The 26,018-nt window shown below is 36.4% G+C and overlaps 2 protein-coding genes across 8 annotated transcripts in view; one reads left to right on the top strand and one right to left on the bottom strand.

Annotated features, from left to right (window-relative positions):
* LOC128015580 (insulin-like growth factor 2 mRNA-binding protein 2) overlaps positions 1-10,291 on the top strand; it is a 38,215-nt gene extending 27,924 nt beyond the window's left edge. For all 7 annotated transcript variants that reach the window (XM_052599553.1, XM_052599574.1, XM_052599520.1 and 4 more), the window contains 5 exons: positions 354-470; positions 1,145-1,219; positions 1,358-1,489; positions 5,349-5,462; positions 7,762-10,291. In XM_052599553.1, coding sequence (XP_052455513.1) covers positions 354-470; positions 1,145-1,219; positions 1,358-1,489; positions 5,349-5,462; positions 7,762-7,860 — 537 coding nt within the window. In that variant the 3' untranslated portion in view covers positions 7,861-10,291. The remainder of the gene's footprint in view (positions 1-353; positions 471-1,144; positions 1,220-1,357; positions 1,490-5,348; positions 5,463-7,761) is intronic.
* A 2-nt stretch (positions 10,292-10,293) lies between these two features.
* Positions 10,294-19,328, bottom strand: LOC128015613 (transmembrane protein 41A-B-like). The gene is made up of 5 exons (XM_052599616.1): positions 19,032-19,328; positions 14,939-15,089; positions 14,638-14,799; positions 12,672-12,810; positions 10,294-12,555 (listed from the first exon to the last, which is right to left on the bottom strand). The coding sequence occupies exons 1-5, from the start codon at positions 19,184-19,186 to the stop codon at positions 12,326-12,328; spliced, it is 837 nt and encodes a 278-aa protein (XP_052455576.1). The 5' UTR covers positions 19,187-19,328; the 3' UTR covers positions 10,294-12,325.
* Between the last annotated feature and the right edge of the window lie 6,690 nt (positions 19,329-26,018).

Raw genomic sequence — 26,018 nt, 5'->3', positions numbered from 1 at the left:
TATATGTATATCATTAACTTTAAAATGAAAAAGTTACAAATTCTAAGTTGACTTTAAAGGGAAATACAATTATACAATAATATTCAGTCAGTGTGTTAATGCATTAGGTATCATAATTTAAAAAATTAATTTATCATTTAATTTACCTGAAATTAAGCTGTAATTTTAACTGAAATTATTGTATTTTGATTGAATAATTTTGTGAAGCTAATGGTGTTTACTACTATAAAGCTGCTTTGAAGCAATCTGTATCTTAAAGGCATTACACACACACACACACATATATATATATATATATGTATGTGTGTGTGTATGTAACTGGGAGGAGTCACAGCTGTCTGTGTGTGTTTCAGACTGCTGAACAGGAATTGGTCTACCTCTTCGTTCCCACTCCAGCAGTAGGAGCTCTAATCGGGAAGAAAGGGCAGCACATTAGAGAACTGGCACACTACGCTGGAGCCTCAATAAAAGTGAGCCACTTCTGATTCCTACGGCAATTTATTCCCTCTCATTGTCAACATTAACCAGTTTGAAACGAGGCTTGAATGAAAGAATGGTTTGGATCGATGGTATCCTAAGACTTGTTGTTCAGGACTAAATAAACCTTGATGTTTTTTTACAGTTTTGGGCCAGCTGATTGAACTGTTGAACTAATTTCACCAATGCTGCAGTGTCTCTGAATCTTACATTTGTTGATTTAGATTTGTTTTTGTGCCTTGCAAACTTTTTAAATTCCAAATGATTTATTGTGAATTCTGCTGAATTCTGCTCCAAGGTAGCATCATTTAGCTGATTGACAGTAATGGTTTTGGTCTAAATTATAGCTTGTGATTAGAAAAAATTAAATGTAAAAAAATCTGTAATATCTCGAATTGTGTTCGTTTTCCAGCAAAAGTGTATTGTAGAATAATGTACACTTGAGCTGTATACACTGTAAAAAGTGATGACCTGCAATTGTTACATTAAAGGGCGATTTCTAACTGGCATTAACTTGTAACATTTAGTTTTATTGGTATATATTGATGTATATAGGTTGGTTTTTCTGTCTATAAAGGTATCACTCACACTTTTAGCAGTTTAAGTCATCTTTTGTATTTAAATCAAGACCGAATGGAAAAAGAAAGTGTTTTTTTTGTCACTGCAGATTGCTGAACCAGACAATCCTGATGATCCTGAGAGGATGGTCATCATCACTGGACCACCAGGCGCTCAGTTCAAGGTAAAAGCCATAATTCAGTCATACAGGCTCCTGATCTTCAGGGGACAGATTCCATTAGGCAGGACCCAGTGTGTTTTTTATTCATCCCTCATTTCTCCTTCACTCATTTCTGTATGTGTATGTGTGTTGTGTCTGTAGGCGCAGGGGAGAATATATGGGAAGTTGAAAGAGGAGAATTTTTTCACAGCTAACGAAGATGTGAAGTTAGAGGCACATATAAAAGTGCCTTTGACTGCCGCTGGACGAGTCATCGGGAAGGGTGGCAAAATGGTATGTGTGCTTGCTTTATGTACATGTGATAGGAATACCAGAGACTGATGTGAAAACCATGTGTAAACATACAAGTCAAGTGAGACAGATTGTTTTTTACACCTGGTAGTAACACGTTCCTTGAGATCAGATTTTCTAGGAACTATCACTGAATGTTACTTTGTGTAGAAAAAGTGCAGAAAAGTTTTTACTTGGTGGAAGAAAGTAGGGCTGCAACTAACGATTATTTTGATAATCGATTAATCTGTCGATTATTTTTACGATTAATCGATTAATCGGTTTATGTACTTATATTTTAGTTTTTTCCATTTTTTCCCCAAGTAAATTATTAATAAAGGGTCTTTATCATTCAGCATAGATTTTTAAGAGATTTTAACCATTTTGCATTGTCATATCCTCATCAAAAATATACCTGGAGTTGTTTTATTATGTTAGTAATCCTTTGTCGAACTCTTCTGCAATCAAAACACTGACCCATACTCTAGCAAAATTCACAAGGAGATTTCAAATATTGTTTTCACCATGACAGTCCTTAGAGCTCCTAAAGTAGTTTAACATCCCAAACAAAGCTTAAGGAATCTTTGAGAACATATTTCCACGAAGTATAAGGATAAAACAGAATAAAATTGCAGTGCATTGTATTTTATTATTTACTGGGAAAAAGCTTTATAGCTTATGCTGTGAAATTGTAAACAATCCTTCGAAAAAAAAGTGCCAATGGCATGAAACCTGAATGGAACTCACAATTTAAAGTAAAATCCATCAGAAGGTTGTCCAGAAAAAAAAAAAATTGGGACACACACAAAAAACCTGCAGTGTGAAAAAGAGCAGTGAATACTTAGAAAATAAGTGCATTTTAAATATACTCAAACATTTACCTCTCTCAAACAAGTCATAATTAGGCTGCAAGTCTGAATTATGAACTGGTAAACGACAAACTGATCACATAACATGTTTGTAAAGCTTTAAATGTTAACTGTTAAAAAGCAATGTTATCAGCTTTTACGACTAAACATTTGCAAACAACCTTGTACTGGAGAATCTGCACAAATAAAATTCTTAGGGGCCGTTCACATATCGCACCTAAAAACGCGTGGAAAACGCTAGTCGCGCCGCTTTCTCCTTCTTTCCAAAGCGCTCGGGCAGAAGCGCCCCTGAGGCGTCTGCCTTTGCTAAGCAACCATGACGTGCTCTCTCCATGACGTGCCCTCTCCATGAAGACCCGGAAATTTCAGCAAAGGATAAATGGATGCGGTGTGGACGCGCCTGGAAAAACGGGCGCATCGCACCGCGTGCGTGTCGCGACCGCGTCGCTTCCATTATGAGAGTGCATACTGCGCGCCTACATAGGAAATAACGAACTTGAGCACGCAAAAGACACGATATGTGAACGGCCCCTTCAACAGTTCAGTAGTGCAGAGTTTACAGGTTACTCTTTATTTTGAAGGCTCAAAGTAAAGTACTCCCACTTCCCGCTGAATGCTGCAGAGACGCTGTTCGGGAAGCACGTGACATAAAACGAGGCCAGCTATTGGCTATTCGCTACTTCACCTGCTGTACTGGCTGAGTAAAACCTCCGGTGGCTCATTACTGCCACACTTTGGTCACCGCAGATTTGAAATATGCACGAAATGAGCCGCTTATGGCAAATAAAATTTATTTAGCGACGAATCGATTACTAAATTAGTTGACAACTATTTTAATAATCGATTTTAATCGATTAAATCGATTCGTTGTTTCAGCTCTAGAAGAAAGTTTCTTCTTCTGGTCTCCCAGACCAAGTGTCAGTCTCTCTGCATTTACACTGCAGGTCTTAATGCACTGATTTGATTTTTTTGACCTTTGACAGATTTTTGTAATTTTTTGTTTTACTTTTTCACTTTAGAAATCTGGTATCTCTGGGTTAAAATGAATTCCCGCACAAAAGGATTGTCTGCAGTTATCGCTTTACTATGCACATGATAGACCTTCGGGTTTGAATGGCCGTGCTATATAAATGTATATAATTCCTGTCAAGTGGCCATTATTTGCCAGCATGGACAACAGCTGTCATGGTTGTTTTGCAGCATAAAATCTGATTGAACGGATAAATAATGGAAAATAACAGTAATTTTCATTTGTTAGGCTATTTTATCTACAGCTTGTTGGAGGTAGAATTCTTTATTGAAGTAGTGCCAAGATGATATTTATTATAATGAATTTGTTATCAAAAAGTTATCAAAGTTATTTGCTCATTGCTGAGAAATATATTGTAGCTTTAAGCTGTTGTATGTATAAAATTCATGGGGCAGGGGTTGAAAACCAGCTCCGGAATGTACAATTTCTTACATATATAAAGTTTCCATATCAATAAATGTGAGCGCATACAGCACACCGGCATTAAAACACAATCTTTATGGGCAAACGTGTCACCCTCGCATTTGTTCTGCGGGGAATCAGATATGTGTGTTTAGACGTAGGTCAGATGTCCAGATATTGGATATGTATCTGATTTAAAACCACATTCTTAAGTGGCTCAGATCGAATGTGAAAAAAATTGGATCTCGTGTGCAACAAATTCCGGTCTGTGTCCAAAAATCTGATTTCTTGTGTTTGTGTAAATGCAGCCACAGTTCTCTCAGTTACTGTGGTTGACAAGTGCATGATAAACCTAAAAGTGTAAAAAAGGATGGATGACAAGAGAATCTTGAATAAGTGTCTCTCCAAAAAATCTTTACTGATTTGACTAATTGTAAATACAACAAAATATTCCATCAAAAGATATTCCAAAAGAACTGAGGATGGCTCAACTAAAAATATTATCTTCAAACAACAACATAAAATATAGCAAAGTCTAACCAGGAACAGGCAAAAAGAAACTATAGTCCTATTCAGACAGCAATTGTTTATCATGTGGACGACTGTAAAAATTTATTTATATGGCACCTCAATAATAAAAATCGTGGGTTTGAATGGCAGTTTATTCATGGTGGAAGAGAGTTCTGTGATCCTGTGAACCCGGGATTCTATTGAATTTCTGTTGCTACCTCATAATAATGGCCAGTTTCAAATGTTTACATGCTCTCTTTTTTTTTGTTCCTGACAGCTGCCACTTGCTGTGGTGGTGCAGTTATCAAATATTGTTCTTGTACATACTTTCCAGCATTTCAGTATTAAAAATGCATTCACGTGCAAGTGCAGTGTTCAGTGTACGGTGTATGGCAGTGTTAAAAAAAACACAGAGATGTGAATTTGGAGTTAATTTACCAGCAATTAAATTACCACACAACCTTGGTGTTTGTCAAAAACAGTATAGGCAATTTGGCTGGAGATTATTAAGCAAATGGTGTAAGAAAACACAGATATTCTGGATTGGGACAGTAATAAAGTCAGTTACTAACCCCTGTGAATGTTGAAAATAGCTTACCTCCTGTCCAAATCGGGATTTATTAATTTCTCTGGAAAACCATGCAGACAGGGTTCAAGACTGAACAAAGGCAAAAGAGTGAGACAGAGCTTAAACAAGGCAGAAACCAGGTGAACACAAATCTTTCTGATTAATGACAGATCTCAGACCTCTCTGGGAACATAGAGTCCTCTGGTGGAAAGGAAGAGTTCATACGTATAGGTTACACCCTTACTTCCAAATTTTAATCTCACCACAACAGGGTTAAACAAAAAGAGTCATTTTAGTGAGGTTCTTTCATGGACTAAATATAATTAGTAAATTTCAGTAATGGGTTGCTGGGCAACATCATGTAACATCGGGTGTTGTTGGCAGTACCTAGGAAACATGGAGCACTGCTCTTGTGATTGCAGAGTTAATTCCAGGTTTAAATGAAATTTGTGTGTGTGACCTCTGACCTCTTACCACCCACAGGTCAATGAGCTGAAGAATCTTTCCAGTGCTGAGGTCATTGTACCACGGGACCAGACCGCAGATGAAAATGATGAAGTGTCTGTTAAGATAATTGGACATTTCTATGCCAGTCAGGTATGTGATATGTGATTGACATTCTCCTAGGCCTTAAAGCGATAGTTCACCCAAAAATGAAAATCTGATGTTTATCTGCTTACCCGGAGGGCATCGAAGATGTAGGTGACTTTGTTTCTTCAGTAGAACACAAACCAAAATGTTTAGCTCAAACTGATGCAGTTTATCAGTCTTCTAATATAAGTGGATGAAAATCACATGACTAAAACATACAATAAAAAAAAAACATACACAATTAAAAACCAAATTAAACCATGTGGCTTGTGATGATACATTGATGTGTAAAGACACAAAATGATGTGCAAAAAATTAAACAGTATTTATATCTCTTTTTACCTCTGATTCACGCAGTCCGAACTGTTAGAACTCTCCTGAGTAGCAGGCGTGTGAGGCTTCTTCTTCTTCTTGCTTTATGGCGGATCACAGATTTATAAGTGCATTACCGCCACCTATCTCTCAAATGGACCATTAACACTCCTAATTGAGATTGTAGATAGTGTCAATGGTCTATTTGAGAGATATGCACACAGCAAGAAGAATATATTAAGATACTTGATTTATATAATTTAGTCTTTTTTTTTGTTTGAATTTTTTAAAATATGAACATTGATCTGACCGCATATATGGAGCCCATCATATGTGGTAAACAGAAACTCAAACATTCTTTCTTGATGCACAAAGAATCATTTGATGTGCCTTGTTGTGATGGTTAGATGAACCGGGTATCCCTCGCTAATCATCCACCCTCCTTATCCCGTTGTGCCGCTTCTTGACATGGGTTTAACGTCTTCTAAACATTATGTAATACACTTTTATATTAATGGTAAGGTACTTTACAATCAGAATTGATTGGCAAGCAGCTGCAGTTACTTCTGTTTAATGCGGTATTGATTGCCATTGAGTGTTTTCAATAAAAAGCAACCTATCTACAATGAACAGAGAGAGAGAGTTAGATACAGAATATGCTGGGGAAGCAACCTAAAAAAGGGCACCGAGCTTCTCATCAGAAGAACTTGAAGTTTTGCTGGACCTTGCCACCAGGTCAGAGATCACGCCCTTATGGTCCACCATAACCTGCACGTTTATGGCCGCGTATCCCTTTCGCAATAAGTACGCCTGATCAATCACTGATGGATTGGCGATAGGGATAAGTGTGCCATCCCAACGCCACCAGGATGTAAAAAAAAAAAAAAAAACATAGCGCTGCAAGCAGCTGGACTTCAGGGCTCCTCGTCCGGCACCGACAATAAAAGGACACGTTGGATCGCTGCCATAGTTGGTTGTTTACAGGACACCACCATGATTACCCATTTATAGATCTTAGCCATTTAGAGCCGAATTGTTTGCCAGATTTTAATTATCAAAAGTGATTGCCAATTCGCTTTAATTACATTACGAAAAAGCCTAGGCTAATTACCACCATATAAGTTCTGATACCACATAAAGTCAACTTCATAAATAGGCCTGTATCCATTGCGAACATAATTTATAATGCGTCTTAAAATATCCATAACATAAAACCAATGTTGAGCCACAATATTGTCAACATACCATAGTTTGACTTGTACTACGCATCGCTGATTTCTAAAGACTAGCGTCTTGAGCTCAAACAACGCTAAGAGAGAGCTTACGAATGGTCCAGACCAACCTTACGAAAGTGTGACTTACAGAAGATATACTTAGCGTATGAACGTGTCGGGAATCGTGCCATAACATTAAGAGAGAGGTTAAGGAATAGGTTAAGAACTACTTAGCGATAAGAACGTTTTGGGGAACTGGGCCCTGATACTTATACGTATAACATTACATGTTTTAGACAATTGATTTGCATAAACTTCCAGGCTGAGACACTTTCAGACACTTCTGATTCCCACTGCAGTTCACTCTCTCATTGTAAACATTAACCAGTTTTGGATTAGGCTTAAATGAAATAATTGTGGTAGCACTTTATTTTACAGTCCTGTTCCCAATGTACATACTATTTACTTATTATAGTAATTACAATAACTATGTAATAACTAGGTACTAACCCTAAACCTAACCCTACCCCATGTAGTTACCTTGTATTACCAGAACGTTCTTAGATAAATACACTGTAAGTACACTATAAGTACATGTTAGTACACGTACTGTAAAATAAAGTGCAACCATTATTGTTTTGACTTGTCTGTGTCCTAAGGCTTGTTACTGGGACTACATATGATTCGTTCACCTTCTTAAAATATTAGCTGCTGATATAAACAATATATTTGCATGTGTTCTCCAGTCACCTTTGGCTATGGTGTTATTTTGTTTGCAGACGGCCCAGCGCAAGATAAGGGAGATCGTTCAACAGGTCAAACAGCAAGAGCGGAAACAACAGCAAACGGTGCCCACACCCGCTCAACCGTCAGAATGATCAGCAGATGCCAACAAGCAGCAGCTAATGAATGTAGCTCATGTGAGGACAAATCGACATTCAAGAAATATTTCAAGAAATTAACAAAGGGAGAGTGAGACAGAGCGGGAAACAGAGAGAGACAGAAGCTGATGAAGAGGACCAGCGGTTTAAAACAACCAAACAACTTAAAGCACAAAAAATCATATCCATTTGGGAAGTGTGGATATGAATGAAGATGTTCGAGTTTGTTACCAGGTCAGAGACTGACCTGATATTTCATATTGAGCACTTTTTATTATTGATTAAGCTGTGCACTACATCTACTAATTTATTAAGAGCAAATGTTAAAAAGATTTTAAAAACCATTCCAAATGTTTATTCAACACAATTTTCTTTGGAAACTCATTTCAGGCTATTTAATGTGAGTAATCAGATTTGTTTGTTAATCTTCTCTAGTAACTAAATAGTAAAGCATTATAACTAAAAGCATTAAGTGATCTCATAAAGGAACATAAATGTATAAGGCTGCTAGCTGTGTGCCAGCATTTCACTTCCAGTTCTTCTTTACCACTGCTGAGTCCCAGCTTTTCTCCTCTGCTTGCTGCCCTTTTCTCTCTTCTTTAAAAAACAAGTTGTTTTTTTTTGTTTCCTTGTTCCTGACTTATTCATCACACAAAATAAGAGCTGTCTGTGTGCCAACTTAAAAAAAAAGTACAGTCTCTAAACAGAGGTAGCTCTAGATTCTTACTTTGGGAATATAATGTTGATATCCTGTACTGCCCATGTATCATATTACACGCTCTTAATATTACCTTACACTTACCATTCAAAAGTTTGAGTTTTTTAAATATATTTTCAAATTTTCTGATCAAAAGTGACTAATGACATTTCTAATGTTGCAAAATATTCCTATTTAAAAAAAAAATTTTTTTTACTTTTCTAATCATCAAAGAATCCTGAAATGAACATTGTTTTCACATAATAAAAATATGAAGCATCTCAACTGATTTCAACATTGATAATAATACGTTTCTTGAGCAGTAAATCAGCTGCTCAATTAAATGCAGGCTTGGTGAAAAAGACTTCATTCAAAAACATTAACCAATCTTTCCATCCCTGAACTTTTGAATGGTAGTGTACGCACATAGAAAGGTATGTGTGTTTTTTTTATGATGTTCAGTATATAGGAGACATGCACAAAGTACAATGAATTAAATATTGGTTTCAGTATTTCTTGACTGATCAAATGCAAGCAGCCAGCACTGCAGTACAGTACAGTCATAGAGTGTAACATTGATATTAAGCAACTGATAAATTCATGATTGAGTCCATGCTGCTTTGTGTGAAGCAGTACAATATAACATTCTACCTCAAGAACAGGGTACCTCAGTCTGAATTTGTATACCTTATAAAGCTCTCAAACATTGAGCATTTTGTATTTTTCTAAATAAAAAAAAAACATGAAGAGAAAAAAAGGTTTAGTGCAAGGCACCAACACGGCCTGCTTGTTCTTGCAAAAGGTTTCAGGACATGAAACCTCAGAAACCGATTGTTGCTTTATGAACCGTTTGACTTAAATGAGCTCTTGAGGTCAATACAACTCTTGGGCAACTGAACATTTGTGTTGATGGTACTTTGTTTCTCACAGTTTATGTTTGTACTGAAATAATCATCTTGAGAGATACTGTATATAGTGTCTATAAGAATACAGCTGAATCCAACTATATGCAGTGTTCTTCAACTTGTATAGGGACATTTAGAAGACATTATCTTTGTTATTCTGTTTCAAATGGCTTGGTAATTTGTCTGTGTTGGAGGTCATATCAAATGAGATGGCCAATAACAAGTCAGTTTTGCATTTTATTTTAACCGTGTTTGTGTGAGGTTTTAGTATAGGAATAATCAACACTGCTGAATATTAGCATAATGACATTAGACACGTTTAGATTTGATCTTTTCAATTTGAGAATCTGTAGTACATTTTTGCTGTGTCAAATGAGAGGGATGTCCAGCGGTCTCTACTCATATCATTTACAAAGACAAAATGTACATGAACCCTGATTTTTGGCGTATAACTTCTGTTGCTGTCTCTGTGGGTTTTTTTTCTTTACATTCTACCATGTTTCTATATGTCTTTATTGACCACTTGTACCGTTAATACTTCTGGGTGTTTGATAAGCCTGTCCCTTTAATCCTTATTTGAGATGGGCTTCTGATATAAACTTTGTAATGACATCACACAATGTAAAAATGGGTAAACGAACTAATTTCAGATCTGGGCTAAAGAGGGACATATTCCACTGGTGAACTATGGGCTCTAGTCAAGTGTGGGGGAGTTTAGGGAAAATGAGAATACACAATCATGAATACACATCTGTTTTTATGTTTTCTGGGAGGGTCTCACTATACTTTTCACATGGATATGAGCAATAAAGAGTCTTTAAAACAATGTTTGTTTTTTCTTCATCTTTATATCAATACATAAAGTTTATTTGTGTCAGCAATAGATTAAGGATTCTGTGGAAGCTTGTTTCTGCTACAGGATTCACAGTTATGGAAATTGTGAAGAAACTCAGAATTCAGACTTTTTTTCCACTCGCGATTTTAAGTCTGAAATGTACATTTATCTCATAGTTCTGATTTTCTCTCCTTGCAGTTGCAAGTTTGTATCTCATAATTGTAATTAATCAGAATTGCAAGTTTATGCAATTACTTTTTATCTCAAGCAATGTCTGGATTGTGAAAAAAAAAAAAAATCTTGTTGCATAAATGGGCTTCCATTATTTTCTGAATGCTAGAGTGAAACCTTGATGTCTGTTAGAAATATGATTACATAATATTATATAATATTGCAATATTTATGCAACAATGTTTTTACTTGTAAGTAGCTTGGCAATGAACATGCACCAGTAGAAATAGTTTGGATAATTTTACTATGCATACAGCTGCCAATATAGTATAATTATCTCACTCATTTCAGCAATTTATAAATCCATTCGACATAATTTAGCAGTCAGTGGCTGCATATACTGTAAGTTACAATAAGTCAGATTGTTTTAAATGTTTTTTGTAATCATTAAATGAACATTTCTGAACCTTTTAAAGCACTTCATAATTGTGAACAAGCAGTTAAAATTTGGTTATAACAAAATTATACATATCAAGTGCTTTTAAACAACAGTTTTCTGTACACAACAACATCTGTACACGTTAAGACATTGATTCATTTTTCCATATGTGACTCAAAACAGGAGAGCTTCAGTAATGCAGTAATTATTCAAGTAGCACCTGAAGATGCAATTCAGGAAATTGCATATTGCACTAGAAATTCATTTTGGTTTTTAAAGGATACATATCATATTCACCATAGAAACAGCACCAGAATCTAGAGTTTCTGCCAGCTGTCATTAGTAGTGTGCGTTTTTGTAGCTAGAGATGAATGCACATGCAACAAAATTGTTTATGTATGAAAAGATCAGTTATCAATCCCTGAATGTACCGTGCAAGTCCAGAAGATTTAGCCCATTATATGAATTATCAGTGCACAAGGCTATATTTAAAGCATTATACTAACTTTCAAATAAAAGTACAACCTGACAGTAGGATGCATTAAGTTAATAAATATAATAACATCAAAAATATTTTGAAGGTTTGGATACAATACAAGAATACTATTTTCAATGAAAATATTTGTATGTAATACATTTGATTAAATCTGTATGTAAATGTTTTACATTTGCATGTATTAAATCCATAACAATTTGTTTTTAATAAAGTACTGTGTTATTTGAGCGATATTAAATTATATTTTTTTGATAAATAAAACCAGTAAATTTTTAGGTAACTATTTTATCAGTGTATATTTAGAGGGAAAGTAACTAATCATTAGTTCTATTTTAGTAAGGTGTGTAAGCATACTCAAAAACACATAATCATGAAACATGACAACAATAAGTATGTTTGCTTCAATAAAACTTAAAGGCTAAGCTGTCAGATTCCCTTTTTTCCTATAAAATGTCCAATGCTGTGTACAGTGGGTAAAGAATATAATCACCCCCTTTAAAATAATACCATTTTGTTGCTTTGCAACCTGAAATGACTGGACTGGACACAGCTTTTGTTTTACCCTGTGGTATTTACTTATAATATCCAAATGAAAGGCCGCTGGATAAAACAAAAAGTGTATATCCAGCTTCAATTCAGGCTGCAATGCAACAAAATGTGATTATTTTAAAGCATGTGATTCTTTTCTATACCCACTATATGTAACATTTCAGCAATCTAAGTGTGCTCTCTTTTAAGACATTAATAGTCTCTTCTTCTGCGCTTTATCATCATTATAGACATTCAATATTTGTATTTCTGTCCATGTCAGTTCCACTCTGCATTCAGACATTCACAACCAAATCCTCAGCTGTGACTCCAGACCAATAATCAGTCTTATATTAACAGACTGCAGACTCCTCTTCTGTCTATCTTTGAGTCATCTAGTCTTGCGATCATTCTGGACCTTTTGGTGTCCATTGGCCTCCAGGCCATCAAGGTTTAGGTGGGCCTGGCTGTAGTGGCGGATCAGAGCTCCAGGAATTAGAGCCACACAGGCGATCAACAGGAGCTGCAGCAAGGTGCCCCACGAAAAGATGTTATCCAAAGAGTGGATCTCAGACAAGATGGCACCCGTACGGACACAGATAAAATTATAAGGGATCAGACCTGGAGAGAAAATGAGTATTTGAGATCATGAAGGTTGTTTTTTAGGGTCAAAATGGAATTATTAGAAAATACAGAAAATACATTAATGTATAGCTAAACATGTACTGTAAGCTTACCAATGAGGATGGAGAAAAAGAATATGGGGATGGGGATGTTGAGGATTGGAGAGGTGACGTTCAGAAACCAGTTTGGTGTCATGGGAAAGAACCGCAGAAAGAGCAAGAAGAACAACAAACTACTCCTGTTCTTTTCCACCTAATAGAGAAAGATTCATCATGGGCTCGTGTTGCATGAAGTTTGAACTCCAAAGTTTAAAACAGATGAAAATAATGATCATGGTCATGATTGGGCAACTTTTAAACATTTTTTCATCACAAAGTATGCCTTATATATATACAGGTGCTTCTCAATAAATTAGAATGTCGTGGAAAAGTTCATTTACTTCAGTAATTGAACTAAAATTATGAAACTCATGTATTAAATAAATTTTCAGCACACAGACTAAAGTAGTTTAAGTCTTTGGTTCTTTTAACTGAGATGATTTTGGCTCACATTTAACAAAACCCCACCAAATCCCAATCTCAACAAATAAGAAAACTTCATAAGACCAATAAAAAAAACAGTATATTCATAAAAGTATGTTCATTTACTGTACATGTACAGTACTCAATACTTGGTAGGGGCTCCTTTTGCTTTAATTACTGCCTCAATTCGGTGTGGCATAGAGGTTATCAGTTTGTGGCACTGCTGAGGTGGTATTGAAGCCCAGGTTTCTTTGACAGTGACCTTCAGCTCATCTGCATTGTTTGTCTCTTGTTTCTCATCTTCCTCTTGACAATAACCCATAGATTCTCTATGGGGTTCAGGTCTGGTGAGTTCGCTGGCCAGTCAAGCACACCAACACCATGGTCATTTAACCAACTTTTGATGCTTTTGGCAGTGCAGGTGCCAAATCCTGCTGGAAAATGAAATAATTTACTGGAATCAGCATCTTCAAAAATCTGGTCAGTAGAAGGAAGCATGAAATGCTCAAAAAAAAAAATTGGTAAATGGGTGCAGTGACACAATGGACCAACAGCAGATGACATTGCACCCCAAATCATCACAGACTGTGGAAACTTAACAATGGACTTCAAGCAACTTGGGCTATGAGCTCCCCCACCCTTCCTCCAGACTCTAGGAGCTTGGTTTCCTTGTCACATTCCTTGACACGTCTGTATACCTTGACCCCAGCCTCAGTCCATTCCTTGTGAAGTTCACTCAAATTCTTGAATCAAATTTGCTTGACAATCCTCATAAGGCTGCGGTTCTCTCGGTTTGTTGCGCATCTTTTTCCTTCCACTCAACTTTCTGTTAACATGCTTGGATACAGCACTCTGTGAACAGCCAGCTTCTTTGGCAATGAACGTTTGTGGCTTACCCTCCTTGTAAGGGGGGTCAATGATTGTCTTCTGGACAACTGTCAGATCAGTAGTCAGTCCAATGATTGTGTAGCCTAGTGAACCAAACTGAGAGACCATTTTGAAGACTCAGGAAACATTTGCATGTGTTTTGGGTTAATTAGCTGATTGGCATGTCACCATATTCTAATTTGTTTTGAATTGGTGGGTTTTTGTTAAATGTGAGCCAAAATCATCACAATGAAAAGAACAAAAGACTTAAACTACTTCAGTCTTTGTGCGTTGTAATTATTTAATACATTTAAGAGTTGAATTACTGAAATAAATTTACTTTTCCCTCAACATTCTAATTTATTGAGAAGCACCTGTATATATAATCACTAATATAGTTATATATCTTTACTCTGTGTTGTTATCATCGTTATTGTGGTGTGGACTCTATTCTTTAGATTTAAGAATGATTTTTAAATCTGTATCTTTGTTATCATTATAGTTATCCTCCTTGAAATCAAACCCATAGCCTTTACGTTGCTAGCACCATATGCAACTGTTTAGGCTAAAGTAGATGCAGAGTATTAAAAAAAAAAAGCAAAGTCATAAATACAGTCACTGTCTATTTTTAGAACATTCATTAATGGAAAATCCCTTTATCATGTGCTCATGATACCTAGAGGCAACCCACCATTCTCTGTAGCATCGCCACTTTCTCAGGGAAGAGCCTGACGATGTGGCGTTTGCCAAATGTACGGGACAGCAGGTAGCAGTTGGCGGAACCCACTGTAGTCAAAGTGCAGGCGATGAGGAGTCCATGCCATGGCCCAAACAACGCCCCCGCTAGCATGTTCTAGACTCGACAGGAAATATTGACAGTGAAAGTTGTTTTATTAGCTCATAAGCAACATATAGTCACAACTGTTGATCAATCGTTTATTTCAATCTTATGAGTTGGTTTCAGGCAGGTCTAGTAGACCTCTTTTACCAACCAAAAAGAACGAGCCTGGCATGGCGAAGGACTGCTTGTAAAGGTAGGCACTGCAAAAGAGAATGAACACATAGCCAGTGTGTTCTGTCTTATAGAACTGCAACAGCTCGGCTAGTTCCCTCAACTCGTCCAGATCAGACGGGAACTTCAACCTGGAGAAAACATAAGACATTATGGAATCAGTAAATAATGGCACTGAATTTGTGAGATTCTCTTGTCATGTCTAACCGATTGGAGTGTGGCTGTTCTCTTCCCATCAACCAAATTGCTTACCCTTATCAAAATCAGCACTAAAGAGACTGCTTTGAAGGAGGACAAGGGTTTTAATCATTGGATTTAGTGGGTACTGTGGGCTTTAGTAATATGACTTAAGCGTAATAATCTGAAAAAACCCTTTTTTGCCCGCAAAATGTGATGACCAGCAACTGTTTGTTTAAAGAGATATTTGTACACGATTTAACTGATATAAAGAAGTTTTGATGGTATAAATGAATGATTCAGTGATATTAAATCATATTTTTGATAAAAAAACAGTCAATTTAGATGTCGCTATTTTAAGGTTACCCCATTTTTTCAAATTTTACAAGTGTCTAATTTTTGAGTGGGTAATAAAATACAGTACTTAAAATCAGATATGTTTGAAGCTTGAGAGTTTTTTTTATCATTTATTTATTTATAAATAAAGGACAAATCTCATATGCCTCTTTTACATTCTTGTAATTAACAAAATGACCAGGATTTTCAATGAGGGTAAGGGGTCTGTGACCACAAGGTGGAACCATGGTGGTTCTGCAGGAAGTCTGACAAAATGGAATATTCTTTAAATAAACACAATATTACATTAACCAAAAACAAAGTTAAAGGGACAAATCACAATAAATATATACTGTATATGCATACATTACAGTACTGTTAAAACATACTGTATAAAGCAGTGACTTATTTAGGTTTATATATATATATATATATATATATATATATATATTTTTTTTTTTTTTTTTTTTTTTTCAGATAACAACAGGCTTGAAATCACCAAAGGGTTTGTAAAAATCATTGAAGGCCCCTGATCAAGACAATAGCCTGTCAGCAAGATGAGAAAGACTGAAATCTGCTCTCAGCATGAGTGAAGGAATGAAATATGATACACCAACTGAACGGAAATAGCCTCTCAGCTTTGGAAATGTGCGTGTGTGTGTGGGCATGTTTTTGTGACATATCAGGACACAACTTTGTATAATGACATGGGTATGACACAGGTATTACAAGGAGAGGGTGCCTTATGAGGACATAACCTATGTCCCCATTTTTCAAAACGCTTAAAAATCATACAGAATGAGTTTTTTTTTTTTTTTTTGAGAAAGTAAAAATGCACAAAGGTTCCTGTGAGGGTTAGGGTTAGGGGTAGGGTTGGTGAAGGGCGATAAAATATACAGTTTCTACATTATAAAAACCAGTACGCCTATGGGATGTCCCCACTTTTCACAAAAACAAACATTTGTGTGTGTGTGTCTGTGTGTGTCTGTGTGTGTGGCTGTACTTGATGGCCAAACTGTTTTAAATGTCTTTAAACACATGATCACATGATCGTGTGGTGGTACCAACTGATGAATCACATCTTGGGCAGTAGTGAGTAATCTAAGCTCCTTACTGCCGACCAGGGGGTAATTTGGGCACGCAGCAGGGCGGTACTCCCAACCCATGTGCCAAAGCAGAGGTCTTGATTTCACATGCGTAACCAGTGTGACGAATATAAACATGTGATATGCTCCAAATTAAATTGAGTGCAGACTGAGTATGTTCTCACAAGTACAACAACACGAGAGAACTTCAGTGGAGGAAACTCACCAGGCAATAAACAAAACAGTAATAAGCAAAACTACTTTTAAAAGTAATGACATATTCAGCCTATTTTTCTTTAAACAGCTGATTTTTTATGGCTACACCACTGTAAAACATGATACATGCATGTTAACACAAAATTTCCCTTCTCTTATAACCATGGGAATTCCCATCCAAAGACTACAGCTGTCTCTGCCATCACTGCTGAACAACATGTGAAAAACTTCATCCCAGTCTCATCAGCAGATATTTTCCCAGGGTACAGAAGGGTGAGCTAACCAAGAAATGAACCAAGACATACAGGTCACAAGACACTATGGAAAGGTCAGATCTTTGGACGGAATGTGATGATGGTAGACATACAGCAGATCCGTTACCCAATCTGAAACTCCAGTGTCCTTTCCACTGCTTTTGTTTATAAGTATCTGGATGACTTCAGAAAGTGACACAAGTGTACAGGGCTTTTGAGACCTATCTGCTCTCCTTTTATTTATTTGTGATTTATTTCAGCTGGTCTTGCCAGACAAACAAGTTGCATATGAACCATCCAGATATCTCTTTCTTTCCCTCCTCCTCTATATTGCACAACTCAGCGAATTCAAGAAGTCCACACTCCAGAAGGCAGTTGTCTGATCTTATAACTGTCACCTCATGTCCTCTGCTAGGCTCCACTTCTGAGACATGACTGCTAATGTTGATTTGCATTCAGAGCAGACAAGGTTATAATTAATAAAGAGTTAAAAATGACATTAATAATTAAAATAATTATATTTAAAAATTGTATATGATAGGCTCCAACCATCCCATGAATTCTACAAAGGACAAGCAGTTTGGAAAATGGCTGGATATATATTTTAAACTTTTGAATACTATATTGAATACTATATTCATGTATTTCCAGTGATATATTTAAATATGTGGAACATATTAGGGCTTTTGTTTTTTGTCTAGTCAATCCTGCTACAATGATTTAGTTGCACACACACGTTTGTTTTTGTGAAAAGTGGGGACATCCCAAAGGCGTAATGTTTTTTATTCTGAACAAACTGTATATTCTATGGCCCTACACCAACCCTACACCTAACCCTAACCCTCACAGGAAACTTTGTGCATTTTTACTTTCTCAAAAAAAACTCATTCTGTATGATTTATAAGCGTTTTGAAAAATGGGGACCTGGGTTATGTCCTAATAAGTCACCCTCTCCTTGTAATACCTGTGTCATACCCATGTCATCATGATAGAGATATATATATATATATATATATATATATATATATATATATATATATATATATATATATATATATAATACAGGATCTAGAGGACTATGTGTGGATTTAGGGGTTCTTAGACTCCTTAATTCACTCATTGCATACAGTCACACACATGCAAAGCAGACGATATCTGAGAACCAGATGCATAATAAGAACTGACTAAGGATCAGGTCCTTTAGGAGACATGAAAGGACAGATGAAACGTTAGAGAAGAAAAATTTCTTGATGTGGATTGCATGTGAAACACCTATGATCTGAACATTTCTCACCCCGGGCCAGAGCTGCTCCTCACACGATATAAAGTAACGCTAAGGAGGAGAGAGCACAGGAGCTGAATGTACCAGAATATTTGCCATCATCACAGAATAACTGCCAAAGCTTCTCTCTTTCTACACTACACATCCATCTCTCTCTTCCATTTATTATTCTCCCACAACTCCTTGTCAGAATTGAAATAGGGATGTATATATTATAATACTGTACATAAACCAACACTGAGTCAAACAGACATGCAGGCAAATAAGGAAGAATGTGAAATTAATGAAGATAGAGAAAACTAATAAAAAAGAAAGAAAGAGGGAGTTGTTCCACAAGTAAAAGTAAGAGCTGTCACAAACTGCATGTACAGTGACTGTAGAAACAGTGTGAACTTACTGCTACATTGCAACATATTTATACATGAGTTTAATGACAATGCATCATCCAATATATTATCAGGTGAAATATATGAATATTTATTTCAGTTATTATCAGCACATCTAAGATTATTAAAATAAAATATTCAGAAATTACATGTAAGTTTGTAAATTGTGTGTTATTAAGACGCAAGTTTAACTGATGTGTTAATTAGCTACCATTTTATAGTTAATAGAGCATTCAATAGAATTAATTCAGCTACAAACAATAGCATCAGTAGGAATTGCTTAAATAACAAAGTACGAAAGATAAGATGCAGTGAGATCTTATTCGAATTGTTCTACCTGAGTTCTTCCTCCTCCGGTTCATCGGCAGTGTGTTCAGGTTCAGTGTCGTGAACACGGACGGCACGAGGACCCGGCGGCAGAAACGCAGACAGCAGATACAAGTAGAAAGTTGCCGCGGCCACCAAGGCAATTAAACCCCAGATTGAGCGCATAGTCCCGGGCTAGATCTGTCTAAAAACGACACGATTGCACTTGGTGCCACACCTGTTAAATAGCAGATCCGCTCAGTGGGCAGTTTATACATGTTACGTCTCCAGCCCATGGAAGTACGTGGACCTACTGTATTGCAACAACGTGAGATAGTGAAGCCCCCCCATGAGGGTGGACCTATCTGTCACGAGACCCCCAAACATGAGCCTTTGGTTTTGGGACTCTGGGAACAGTATATGTAACTTTAAAAAAACATTAAATAGAACTCCGTTTAAACTATGTAACAAAACATTGTAGGCTATTAAAGGCTATATAAATACTATCAGTGGATTATTTTCAGAAATTGAACCATTGTCTTTAAGCCATTTTATTGTGAGCAGGTCACAAAAGACCTAATAAAAGACAATTACTTATTCATTTTTTTAATGTTATGCATTGTGGTTTGCTATTGTTATTTGTGAGCAGGATGGTGTGGTTCTTTATTGAAAGAACTGGAAGAAAAAACAGCTGCCTTCAATATCACTAACAAAGGTATAATATTATTTATCAAAGTCAAATGTGCTAAAACAGCAACAATGGTAGCTACTTCATAACCGTGAAATACTTTATTCTACATTATGACCAAAAAGATATTAGGAATAAGTAGTACTGTAAATAAAAAGAACATTTTAATAAAACGATGCGACTCTAAAAATGTAAAGTGACGTGCAAAATATAAAAGTGATAGTTAAAAAGAATGCCTAGTAATAAAGAATAAGATTATTTAAAAACAAGTGGACTGAGCAACTGGGTAAATAAAAAAAAATAAATAAATAAAAAAAACGATTTTACTCAGTTTCTATAAACTGTTGGCAAACATCCATTCAATACATATTCTGTGGAAAGATTGGGAATGGTTTGAACAAATTTCAACTGTTTGGAACCAATTTTACTCAAATGAAGTGAACAATTTAATTGAGAGAATGGATCTTATACTGGCCATTACACGGGCTTTCGTTGAGTACTCTGTACTGTCTTAAAACATGTACGTCTTTTTTTTCCTTTTCTTCTTTTTCCAAGGTTAACTCTGGCCCTCAAGCTCTACTTTCCTGAATAAGCTAGTCAAGGTCTTAAGGATTACTAGAAAGTTGCCGGCAAGTGAGTTTGATCAGGTAAACTCTATTCTATCTGCTCTGAGGCAACAAAAGTTTGTTTAATTTTGTTACCACATGATGGCAGAGTTTCCTTCATAATCTAAAGCCCAAAGAGGAACCAACACGGGGTGGGTTTTGGAGAGATTTGGATTTTTTTTAACTACTTGTTTAATAAAGAAATGTCCAAACTCCTGTAATAAAAGAAAGAAATAAAGGTATGAAAAATGAACAGTTTAAATATCAACATAAAAGTTGTAAAACATAATGTCATCTTGCTGTGTAAAAAAACATGAGAAGTGTCTGAAATCACACATGTCATTTAATCAAAATAATATTCTTGTTGACCTATCAGGTTTTAGGGCTCAGGTTTAAGCTGCAGTTATGGCTAAGCGAGAAGATTGATATGTTTGTTAGACAGGAATCTTGATTCAGAAACAAGGCATTGGCACCACTTACTGTAGGCAAGAAAAATAAAAAAAGGAGAGTGGCAGACTTTGAAATGTTTGATTAATGTTCCCCTTGAGGAAGTTGTTTCATCATCAAAGATTAAAATAACCTTCCCAGCATACTGCAGAGGCAGATTCATTGATAAAATACTGCTGTGTATGTTCTCTACAGAGCTGCCGTGCCTTTGTGTATACAGTTATACAGTATATTGATAACAGGCATATTTGTTTCCACATTTTCACGATTGGTTAAGGATCCACCGATTTGAATTGTGTGGAACATCTCTAATCAACTGATTCCCATTCACAGATGGGGAGTTTGAATGCACGTGGTGCACACACACAGACACAGCGGGCTGTGCTGGATGCTGAGTGGACTTATTGATTTATCTTTGTGGAGTCACAATTTTGTCAATGATCGTGACACACAAAAGAAAAAAGCTGAGATTTCATGCTTGATATTCAAGTCTTTAACTTTAAGGAATCATTCAGAGGAAGGAATTGTTCGACAACTTTTCCAGGAAAGAGAGTGATGATGTTATAGCTTGTTCATCATCAGTGTTATGTCACTGAGTCTGTGCGAGCGTGATGTAAGATACGAGGATGCTGTCGTTCACACAAAAAAAGATAGACTTTGGAAGATAAAGGGATTTAGATGTGATTAAGAGAGAGATGGGTGCACTCTCAGCTCATTTTGATGGTCCCCTTTACAGGACGCTGTGCTTTTTAAAAGGACATACAGTACTAGGAAATAGGAGGCAATGCTGATATATACACTGTTAGAAATGTCTGTAAATTTAACAGTATTTAACTGTAAAATGAACTGTATTTTACTGTAATATAGTTATACAGCATATTACTGTATTTTAAAGTTACATTTTGGGGAATACCCTCTTGGCGACACTAAATTACAGTATTTTTAATTTACTGTAAATCTAAATACAGTAAAGAAAAAAATGAGCGCGAAACCTGACCAATCACAGATCAAGTTTTATTTCCCACTTGGAGAAAGAAGAAAACAAGACACACAGATGCGAAAAGAACCAGTCAGATGCAAAGGTGGGTACAAATATTACATATTTTACTTTAAATATATTATATCTTTGGTTTAACTAAAACAAAAATATAAATAAAAAAAAACGCTGCCACTGAACGGCGCGCAGTCACCTCACATGTATGCTGTGAAGAGAGCTAGAGAGAGTTGTGGTGACACTGTTCAAACATTCATATTTCTTTCCTTTCTTTCCCTTTTCTGAACGTTTCACCGTCAAAATATGGACATTAACGGGTCTCTGCCTTGGGTTTGACCACTCCAGGAGCTGGTGAGTGTTCATGTGAACTGTTAGCCGAACAACAAAGCTTTCGTGGATTTAGCTTAAAGTCAGTCGGATTTTTTCCCGCTATTATCGCTTGCTTATAACTGATTACCCCATATAAATGCACGTCATGCTTGTAGTGCTAGAGTAAAACCTGCAATGTTCGTGTCGTGTGCAAACACTGGCGTCTCTGTGGAGACATTATACGCCTTTATTTAATCATGCCAAAGGGCATAAAAACACGGCTAATTTAAGGTTTTCGTGTGCAGTTCCTGAATGCTCATACACTTTCCAAAGCCTCTCCGCCCCTCAGTCTCACATTTAACGTTACCGCAAACACATAAAGTTAAGGAAACTAAACAACTAGAGCTGTAGTCAAGTCCGGCTTTGTCGAGTCCAAGTCAAGTCCAAGTCCAGGACTAGTCGAGACCGAGTCAAGACCGAGTCCAAAGAGGTTCGAGTCCAAGTCAAGTCCAAGTCCAAAAGTTTCGAGTCCAAGTCCAAGACCGAGTCCAAATGAAAGAAAAAAGGGTCCTCTTCAAGACCACATACTTAACTACTGATAATGTTTGTGATGCAAGAGAAAGCATATCTCCTATTCTAAGAAAATCATTTTACATTATTATTTGTAATGATCAAAAAGCATGTGCAAAGTAACAACTCTGAAAAGTTTAGCTCCAACTGGCCTTAAAACACCTGGAAGATTAGTGTGTCTAGTAAGAGCTTGATTAGGTTCAAGTGTGTATAATTAGGGTTAAAGCTAACAGGGGCGTTAAACAAGATCCTGGGCCCTATGCATAGGCAGTCCTGATGGGCCCCCTTGGCCCCCACCCATGAAAATATCCAGGTAAAAAATATATATTTCAGATTCATACTTTTCAAGGGCCCTCTCTTCCTTTGGGGCCTTGCTAATGAGTGGTTTTACCCCCAGTCCGACCCTGGGAGCTAAACTTGGATAAACAAAGTTTGGAACTGTAAGGTCAAATAATTTTTATGTACTTTATTTTTTGTTGACATCATATCTGTGGTCAAAAATGTATATGACTATGCCTAATTGGCACAGTGCACAGACACACGCAAAGCTCGGGATATATGACAAATGCGCGCAGCAAGGCTAGAACGGATACGTTTGGCTCTACTGGACATGCGCACATAAATACAGCGACATTTTTGTCATACTGTGCTAGTTCTTGCATAGACTAGTCCAGCACTGTCGGAAACAATCGACTACTCCAGCATGCATTAACCATAATGCATACAAAGTGTTTGCAAGTACGACGTGAATTTTAGAATTACAATATTGCGTGGAGCTGTTACTATATGACCTTATCTATGTTGCATGTAAAAATAAAATATGTAATGTAATAATTAGGGTTGTGCCTGAAGCCGAATACCTTATTCGGAATGGCACGGATAATGGCTTAAAAAACGAATAACGCTCAAGGAATAATTCTGCCTGAATACTCGGCTAAAGCTGACAGAGTCTGGTGTTTGCTAGATAACAGGTGAGCCAGGTCATCAGCGCCAGAAGTGAATGAATGTAAACTTTATGAGTGAAAAGAGAGCAAATCAAACACCGCATTGTTGTCGCCTCTCTGTTTATCTCTCAGAAATCAGAGCATTGCAAGAGTAATTTTACCTATAATAATACATCATAGCTACACGTTATATTATTTGCATATATTTAAAAGGCAAATATTGAAAGCTTAGGCTACCATGATACGAATGAATGGAATAAGCATAGCGCGCTCACCAATCAAACAGCCGCGCTGCGCGTCTCAGTCTCTCAAAAACCAAATCAGTTCTCTCTCAAGAGTAGGCTAATAATCAGCTTCGATACGGATACATTGTCTACTTGTCCTACATGTTTGCATATTTACCTTTTGCTGGTTTGCGCGGAACACACACATCTGTTTAGTGAAGTTCATTAACATTAAGACTCGCTCAAAGTGTTCTGCGTAATGAGAATGTGTGCATTGAATGGATTCAGTCGTGTTCAAATGATCACTATGACACGTTTGTCATGACATCTCTCTGCTTGCATGATAAATATTATTTTAGAAATTAATAATTATTTCAGTTTAACGCGACATACACTGTTAAAAATCGCTGTAAAAAAACGGCCAAATTTCGACAGTAAAATACTGTTTTTCATTTAAACAGTGCATTCTGGGTAATATTCATCGTTTTCGAGAAGTAGCCTGCTGCTATATATCGTAAAATAACAACGTTCAAATTCGACACTCAGCGGCTGTGTTTCAAATCACACCCTACACCCTCATTCACTATTCCCTACATGAGTTTACTAATATAGTCCACCTGACAGAGAGAATGAACACTAATGAGTGAATTCAGACAATGATCAACAGCTGCTGTTAATGAGTAGAATCACTGAAGAAAAAAAAAAACATAACAAGACAAACACATGAAATACAACTGACTTCAGCCACAGCCTTAGATGAAATCAACTGAAGATTTAAACGATCAACAAACAGCTTCACCAACTTCACACATTACTAACCAGACTGACTTTATTTCTGTCAGATCAGAGAACAGAGATCAAAATATCTTATTGAGAATTAAAGAGATTTAGATGATAATGTTACTGTTTCGTTTAGCGTCACCATTTTGGAGATCAGTGTTTGCTTTAGTTGGGCTCCTGACCATTGACTTTTACACTTTACATTTTGTTTTATTGCTGTATTTGTATCTTTATGATGCATCTGTTACAGCAGTATTAATTTTGATAGTCAAGTGATTATGGTTGTTTCTAACAGGCATGATCTTCTAGACTGACTTAAAGTGTTGCTATAATAATCAAATATTAATTTGGTGTTGAAATATTTGAGTGAATGACACTTCAATTTAGTAAGATTGAAAAGTAGTGTGATAACCAGTATTTATGGATTTAACAACTAGTTTTAGTTAAAAAGTATTTCGGGCAGCAGTCCCCACAACACTCAAAGAGAGAAATCAACAATCAGCATATGAATCTCAACAATGGTGACAATCAAAAGGTTCATGATGCAATGCATGCTGGGTACCAGCACAGGATAAAACTCATCCATGATTCCCAGCATGCATTGCGGCATGAATAAATTATGCCCCTGAATTGTTCACTTATGATATTCAGAACTGATCTGTTCATTTATTTTGTGGATTGTCACCATTGTTGTGATTCATACGCTGATTCTTGATATTTCTGTCTAAATTTCAGCAAAGGTTTTTTTTTTATTTATTATGAGTGACATTTTCTTAACAGTCTTTCATAACTTATGGCTCAGCAGTGTTCCTTCTCATGCTGTAGTATCAATATTCAATAAGAGAAGAGATACGGGATTAGATCAGAAATAATAGTATCTGTTCTTGTCAATCTATAAACAACAATATCAGATTTTTTTTCTTCTGTGTACTTTTGTTTTGCTATAACAGGTTCCAAAGGCGCATTGTTACAGCATGAAAAAAAAAAAAAAAAACCTTAGTTGTTGATAAGTCACGTTCAAGAGCCCAACTAAAGTAAACACTGATCTCCATCATGGTAGTGAAAAAAACACCTAAACCTATTTAACTCTCCATAAGTTCTTCTGTAGACATCTGACAGAAATAAAGTCAGTCTGGTTAGTAATGTGAATCTGGTGAAGCTGTTTTAGTAGTTGTTTAATCAGATCTTGAGAGATTTGATGTATTCTTTTATTCAGTTGATTTCATCTAAGGCTGTGGCTGAAGTCATTTGTAGTTCTTGTGTTTCTCTTTCCTTCAGTGATTCTGCAGGTGTTTATCACTAATGCTCAATCATCAATTAATCACCGAATTATCTCATTAACTTCACTGATTCAGTGTTACTCAAGCACTCTGTAGTGTGCACACATTATAAGTGTTCATTTAAAACTGAGGATTTTCTTGTAGGGTTTAAAGGGTTAAAGATTTAAGATGAAGAAA

Source organism: Carassius gibelio, chromosome A1 (genome assembly GCF_023724105.1).
Source record: "Carassius gibelio isolate Cgi1373 ecotype wild population from Czech Republic chromosome A1, carGib1.2-hapl.c, whole genome shotgun sequence".
Lineage (NCBI taxonomy): Eukaryota > Metazoa > Chordata > Actinopteri > Cypriniformes > Cyprinidae > Carassius > Carassius gibelio.
This window is presented reverse-complemented; position numbering and strand designations above follow the sequence as displayed.

What these genes read in the sequence shown, in the direction of transcription:
- LOC128015613 (XM_052599616.1), bottom strand. Translation starts at nt 19,186, where the DNA reads ATGCGCTCAATCTGGGGTTTAATTGCCTTGGTGGCCGCGGCAACTTTC. An exon ending in TGCCAGGCTCGTTCTTTTTG is followed by an intron (nt 14,800 to 14,938) that starts GTTGGTAAAAGA and finishes TGTCGAGTCTAG; the next exon opens with AACATGCTAGCGGGGGCGTT. An exon ending in CTTTTTCTCCATCCTCATTG is followed by an intron (nt 12,556 to 12,671) that starts GTAAGCTTACAG and finishes TTTTCTCTCCAG; the next exon opens with GTCTGATCCCTTATAATTTT.